The 7322-nt window shown below is 38.9% G+C and overlaps 1 protein-coding gene across 1 annotated transcript; it reads left to right on the top strand.

Moving 5' to 3' along the window:
- The first annotated feature begins 465 nt into the window (after positions 1-465).
- LOC106986502 (olfactory receptor 2D3) lies at positions 466-1425 on the top strand. Its single transcript, XM_015084665.3, has one exon. The coding sequence runs from the start codon at positions 481-483 to the stop codon at positions 1423-1425; it is 945 nt and encodes a 314-aa protein (XP_014940151.1). The 5' UTR covers positions 466-480.
- The last annotated feature ends 5897 nt before the right edge of the window (positions 1426-7322 follow it).

Here is a 7322-nt window from a genome sequence, read left to right as displayed (position 1 = left end):
AGAAAATGAAGCGGATTTAAATTACAACCACCTAATAAGAATTACAATATTCTATTTAATATTAATTAGAACAACTTGGATAGCAAAAGGCTAGAAATATCCAATTTGGCTTTATTTATTTATTTATTTATTTATTTATTTTAAAATATTTATTTATTTTTGAGAGAGAGAGAGAGAGAGAGAGAGAGAGAGACAGTGTGAGTGGGGGAGGGGCAGAGAGAGGGAGACAGAATCTGAAGCAGGCTCAAGGCTCTGAGCTGTCACCATAGAGCCCAAGGACGCCAGAGCTCCAATTTGTGAACCGCAGGATCATGGCCTGAGCTGAAGTTGGAGGGTTAATTAACCCACTGAGCCACCCAGGCGCCCCTCCAATTTGGTTTTAAACTAAGCCTTAAATGATACTCTTCTATAGGACTTGATGTCACAAACCCAAAGTTTGTTCTTTTTATTTGTACCAACAGGTAAACAGACATAAATCTCATGGGCGAGGAAAACCAAACCTCTGTGGCTGAGTTTATTTTCTTTGGCCTTTCACAGGACTTGAAGACCGAAATCCTGCTATTTACTCTTTTTCTCATCATTTATCTTTTGACTGTATTTGGAAACCTGCTCATCATCATTCTCACCTTCATGGATTCTCGACTTCACACTCCCATGTACTTTTTTCTTAGAAACCTCTCTTTCGCAGATCTCTGTTTCTCTACTAGCATTGTCCCCCAAGTGTTGGTCCACTTCCTTGTAAAGAGGAAAACTATTTCTTTTTTTGGATGTATGACACAGATAATTGTCTTCCTTCTGGTTGGGTGTACAGAGTGCGCACTGCTGGCGGTGATGTCTTATGACCGGTATGTGGCTGTCTGCAAGCCCCTGCACTACTCTACTATCATGACCCACCAGGTGTATCTCCAATTGGCCATAGGATCCTGGGCCAGTGGGGCACTAGTGTCTCTGGTGGATACCACCTTTACTTTCCAACTACCCTATCAAGGACAGAACATTATTAATCACTACTTTTGTGAACCTCCTGCCCTCCTGAAGCTGGCTTCAGCAGATACTTATAGCACAGAAATGGCCATCTTTGCAATGGGCGTGGTCATCCTCTTAGCTCCTGTCTGCCTGATCCTTGTCTCCTACTGGAATATTATCTCCACTGTGATCCAGATGCAGTCTGGGGAGGGGAGGCTCAAGGCTTTCTCTACCTGTGGCTCCCATCTCATTGTTGTCATCCTCTTCTATGGGTCAGGAATATTCACCTACATGCGGCCAAACTCCAAGACCACAAAAGAGCGGGATAAAATGATATCTGTGTTCTATACAGTGGTGACGCCAATGTTGAACCCCATAATTTATAGCCTGAGAAACAAGGATGTCAAAGGGGCTCTCAGGAAACTAGCTGGAAGAAAGTCCTTTTTTCAGAGGCAGTGATCTCTGGGTTTGACTTTTAGAACTATGGTAACATCCTTAAAAAAGGTGCAGGCTTTTGGTAGGCAGTTATGAATTAGATCATTTCAAGAAGCATTAAAGTGAAGGACATGTTCTAAAATCCATGAATACTCCATGCTAAACTAGAACACAGAGGAGAAATAAAATGACAAAAAGTTAGGTTTTCTTGATTATGAAACACATCAAGTACTATTTTGGAGTTTGTGTTTGTGGTTAATTCAGCTAATATGGATATGTTTTAAGCATGGTCACAATTGAATCTAAGAGGTTTAAACTGGATTATTTGAAGTAACATCTAATATGAGTTGCATACATGACCCTAACATCGAAGACATTTCAGATTTAGATGTCCCAGTCATATAAATCTCCAGGAATAGGCTCTGATAGAAACAACCAATATATTTGGAAGAGTCTTTAATACTGGGATCATTCATGGCTCAGCATTTCAGCTTGTAAAATGGTACCAAAAGCAAAATACTTCCTAGTTCATAATGTTTTCTCTTGAAAGCTCAAAAAAAAATGAGTTTTTTAATCTCATCATCCCAAATTTCATATTAACATAGACTATCAGAGTAAAAAGGGAATTTCACAGTCATTTATTCCAAACATAGGCCTGAGACTTAAACCAGTTTATAATATTTCTATTGAGTAATTGTCCAGCATTTGCCGAAACAAGAATATATAGCTCCCTACTTTCTTGGATTATTCTCTTTCATTTATACAGCTACCCTTGAACTAGATTGTGCCAACCCTCACATATTTGAAAATCTGCATGTAACTTTTTGACTTCCCCAAAACTTAACTTCTAATAGCCCACTATTGACTGGAAGTCTTACTAATAACATAAACAGTCAATCAACATATATTTTCTATGTTATATTTATTACATACTCTATTCTTACAAAAAGTAAGCTAGAGAAAAGAAAATATTAAGAAGAGCATAAGAGAAAATACTTTTACATCACTGTACTGTATTGAAAAAACTCCATATATAAGTGGACCCATGCAATTCAAACCTGTGTTGTTCAAGGGTCAGTTATAGATAGTTCTTAGCTATTACAAAGATCTTCCTTATGGTAAGTCAAAATCAATTTTCCTTTATTTTGAACCCACTTTCCTTAGTTTTAGTCCTAGAACAACTTTCATTATACTATACCACAATTCACTGAAGTCAGTTTCTATACTTGCCCAAATTCAATTCTCACAGCCAAACACCCAGTTGTTTCTTTAAATTTCCTTCATGTAATGTGCTTTGGCACCCTCTAACCATTCTGGTCAGCTTCTTTTGAAAGGGCCCTATTTACCCAATGAATAGCTCTTCCAAAAGCAAAAGAGAAATTAGAATTTGAGGAATTGGAGTTTACTAATCCTAGGCTGACCCCTTCATAGGCTTAGATGCCTATAACCACATCTGACTGTGTCTCAACTTCTCTACAATGGTCAATTCTGGGGTCTACTTCAGGTTTCATAAACCCTTAGTCCAAACAATCTGGCTGACAGCCCTTTGCATATTTTTCCCCAACTTTTAGCCAATCACATGTCTAGAGGGGATTCCATGATAACCATTCTACAGTTACCATGGATATGAGTCAGGAACTACTGACTCTTCAGTAGAAGACCTCCCCAGTGAAGTAATAAAATCTAGTAGCTATATTTCTTATTTCTTGCATTCACGCATCCATGCATTCATTTTAAAATAACTTATTGAGCTCTTATTTTATCATACCCAACTCTGATTGGATCCAATACATCCAGAACAATGACTGACACATAATGTGTTTTAATACACATTTTTGCATTTGTTACTATTCTTTTAAAATTACTGGAGGTAGGGGCGCCTGGGTGGCGCAGTCGGTTAACCGTTCACTTCAGCCAGGTCACGATCTCACGGTCCGTGAGTTTGAGCCCCGCGTCGGGCTCTGGGCTGATGGCTCAGAGCCTGGAGCCTGTTTCCGATTCTGTGTCCCCCTCTCTCTCTGCCCCTCCCCCGTTCATGCTCTGTCTCTCTCTGTCCCAAAAATAAATAAACGTTGAAAAAAAAATTTAAAATAAAATTACTGGAGGTGCACTACAATAGACAAACGCCAATCTGGGCGTGAGGATCAGAGGAAACTCATTCAAACAGAATGTGCTAGTTGAAGTGATATAGACAAGGACAAAACACTAATATGTGAAGTTGGTGACTTGGCTGCCTGTGATGATCTAAATGAAATCTATTTCAGTAACAGGAGGAAAAGTAAGACAATGTGAACAGAATATATGAACACTAATTTGGAGAAGTCTCACCATGGGGAAGAAGGAAGAAATAGGGGTTGCTGAGAAAGTGGAACTGTGAGATTTTTACTTTATTTTAGATTCCTAAGTCACTTTCCCCTTTTCCTTGAAGACTTTAAGCTCTGGATCACCGTCACTTTCCCAAGACACTACTCCTGTTATAGATCTTAGTTATCTAATTTTCCCATAAAATCAAATATTCAAATATCTGTATTCTCAGAATTCCCTGATCTTCATTCCTCCAGTGATTTCAGCCATTTGCTCCATGGTCATATCTTTAATATTGCCATTACCAACACTTTCCATTCCCACTCCAAATTCTGAAACCACAGACTCCTGAGCAAAATAAAATGGTTACTGTTTTAAGGCACTAAGTTTTGAGATGGTTTGTTACACAAGAATGGATAACTCAAATGCTGAGAGAATTATGCTCCCATTCATTCCATCAAAATAGATGCCAGTGGAATTTTTCACATTACTAATAGAAGCTTCTCTCTCTCTCTCTCTCAAAACGAACAAACCAACAAAAAATATGATATATCTCCTGCTATAGTGAGAGGGAATAAATTGTCAGAATGCTTCTAAAGAAAAAAATTTAGTGCATAAACCCCAAAATAATAATAAGGATAATATATGATTAGGGTTCTTAGTTGTAAGTAATAGAGACTGACTATGTGTGATTTAAGCTAAAAGGAAAAATACTGAAACAATGGTAATTCTGGTCCTGCAGCCAGAACTACAGGCCAAAATCCTGTCACAGAATGGGTGTCATGAGAACATCACTGCCGTTTAGCACTAGATGGCGCACTTTACTCTGCCAACACCATCAGCCCAGGCCCTGCAGAGGAAGCTGCTGATTCGCTGAGGCTGGAAATTGGGACGTTGGTGCTTCCTCTGCCACTGACAGAAAAAGAAAAAAGAAGTTATCTGCTGACAAGCACTACATCAGTCAGGTGATCAAGGTTAACAGCAATGGTGATAAGTCACGTTGATATATATATACCCTTGAGATGATGTGATGGAAATAGCGCTTTATCTTTGTGATTGTCCTTCCCTAAACCCATAACTTCAGTCTAATCATGAGAAAAACATCAGACAAATTCTAATACATGAGCTTCCTATAAAATATATGGCCAGTAGTCCTCAAAACTGTGAAGGTCATCAAAAACAAGTCCAAGAAACTGTCACAGCCAAGGAAGCCTTAAGGAGACATGACAACTAAATGTAATGTGGCATCCTGGATGAGATCCTGAATCAGAAAAAGGATATAAGGGGAAAGAAAAGAACAACAAAGAAAATCCAAATGAAGTATGAATTTTTGTTAATAAGATATCAATATTGATTTTCTTAATTGTAACAAAGATACCACAATAATAATGGAAGATAAGTGGGTATATAGGAACTAAGGGTACTTCTCAGTTTTTCTGCAAGTCTAAAACTGATTTGAAAAGTAAAGTCTATTTCTAAAAAAAGAAAAGAAATGGTTTGCTGTCCTTGCTTTTTCATGTCACTAGCTCTTAATTCAGTCTAGACTGAGTGTATCTAATTGATTGAGTCCAAGTTACATGCTATACAATAGCTGCAATGAAGGCAAAGAAAGTGAATTTCAGGTGTATTCAGCTTCTGTGGAGGCAGATAGGCTGTTACTAGCCCATGATTCACAGAAGGCCATAAATATGGAAAAGGTACTCAAATGATCAGAAGCCAAAAATTGACAAATGTCCATTACCCATGGCCTATGAAACCAAATCACCCCCACTAATGTCTTGACAACCTATACATTCCAAACTGACCAGTATAACTCATAATGTACATAACACAACATTATGAGAATATGTAGAATACAGAATGTTGAGAGAAGAACACAGAAGAGTTGAGTGAGCTTAGCATAGGGAATGCTTCTGTTGGGCATTAAGACAGTCCTCATCTGATTGTGTTTAAAAATTTTTTTTAATGTGTATTCATTTTTGAGAGACAGGGCGTGAGTGGGGGAGGGACAGAGAGAGAGGGAGACACAGAATCTGAAGCAGGATCCAGGCTTCGAGCTGTCAGCACAGAGCCTGACGAGGGGCCTGAACCCACGAATTGTGAGATCATGACCTGAGCTGACGTCAGGCGCTTAACTGACTGAGGCACCCAAGCACCCCTGATTGTGTTTACTAATGTGTTCCCTACTGCTAGTACAATGTCTGTACTAGTCACATATTCTCAATAAAAATTTGCTGAATGAATGTGTGGCCTAGGAAAAGTGTTGATTTAAGTTTTCTCTGTATGCTGAATTAGGTTCTAATTCAGAAGACCTAGATTTCATGATGCTAGAAGGAAATGGAGTCTGTAGCAGACAACTGTATGAATCTTAAGGATCAAGTCCCAGTTAGTTTTACCTTCACAATAAAAGTCATATATTGCAAGAACAATCATAAGATTGTTCCATTAAAAAATATCTGGACCTGGGGCACCTGGGTGGCTCAGTCAGTTAAGCAACCAACTCTTGATTTTGGCTCAGGTCATGATCTCAGTGTTGGTGGGCTCGAGCCGTGTCAGACTCTGCACTGGCAATGCAGAGCCTGCTTGGGATTCTCTCTCCCTCTCCATCTCTACCCCTCCCCCTCCACCCCCCCCCCCATCTCTCTCTCTCTCAAAATAAATAAACTTTAAAAAATAAACTAAAAAAAACCTTTAGTGAGGTGACTGCAACCTGAAAATTACCCTATTCAATTAGAGAGCAGTGTCAGTGTTTCCGTGGACCTCTGAAGGTAAGTGGCCAGAAACCTCATATCTATGAAAGGTATGAGAGGAGAAAGGCTGGTCCTTCTCCTTCCTACTTTGTGCTTTTTCCATTTCTCTGCTCTTTAATCAGCTATAGATCATATTCGAGCCTATTTACTGGCAACACTTACAAGTTAAAATTTTGATTTTGCCTAGCTAATTTAATGTGACTTTCATAAAGGTCAGCCTCATTGCAAACAATTCATAGCACACACCATACCCCCAATCTTGGAAAATGTCATTCCACAATTCTGTCAAAACTTACTAATGGCTCTCTAAGTATTGAAACATTGAGTGAATAGCAGTGATGCAAATATGAAGTGTTCTGAGCTTGGAGCTTAGCTTTGCCAGATTTTAGTTTCAACAGATTGGGGAATGATAATGTCTACCTTATAGTGTCGTGGTGATGAGTGAGATGATATTTATAATTTGCTTATGATAGTAGTGAGCACAGAGGAGGTTGGCAAAAAAAAAATATCTAATTCCCCTTTTGTTTTATTTTGGTCAATTCGTGCTCTAGATGTAAAGCTCCTTTTCTGGGAGGCTCTCCCTGATTTACTATTTTGAGTTCTTCCTTTGGGGCTCAATCCTGGGCCCTTTCATTTTAGTATTTTCTCTTTTTTGTTCTTTCTACAATGTCATCCTCACTCATAGTATCAACTATCATCTACCCAGAATTGACACAAATTTTACACCGCTGGCCCCAGACACCTCTAAGGTCTCCAGACTCCTCGATCCGTATGCCTATTTGACATTGCTTCTTGGATGTCACAAAGTATCTCAAACTCAACTCAGCCAAAACTGAACTCATGATCTTCCACGAGACTTTTTACTTG

This window comes from Acinonyx jubatus, chromosome D1 (assembly GCF_027475565.1).
Source record: "Acinonyx jubatus isolate Ajub_Pintada_27869175 chromosome D1, VMU_Ajub_asm_v1.0, whole genome shotgun sequence".
NCBI classification, from domain to species: domain Eukaryota; kingdom Metazoa; phylum Chordata; class Mammalia; order Carnivora; family Felidae; genus Acinonyx; species Acinonyx jubatus.
This window is presented reverse-complemented; position numbering and strand designations above follow the sequence as displayed.

Bases quoted from the DNA above. Each gene is read 5' to 3' on its own strand.
- LOC106986502 (XM_015084665.3), top strand. From the start codon at position 481: ATGGGCGAGGAAAACCAAACCTCTGTGGCTGAGTTTATTTTCTTTGGC.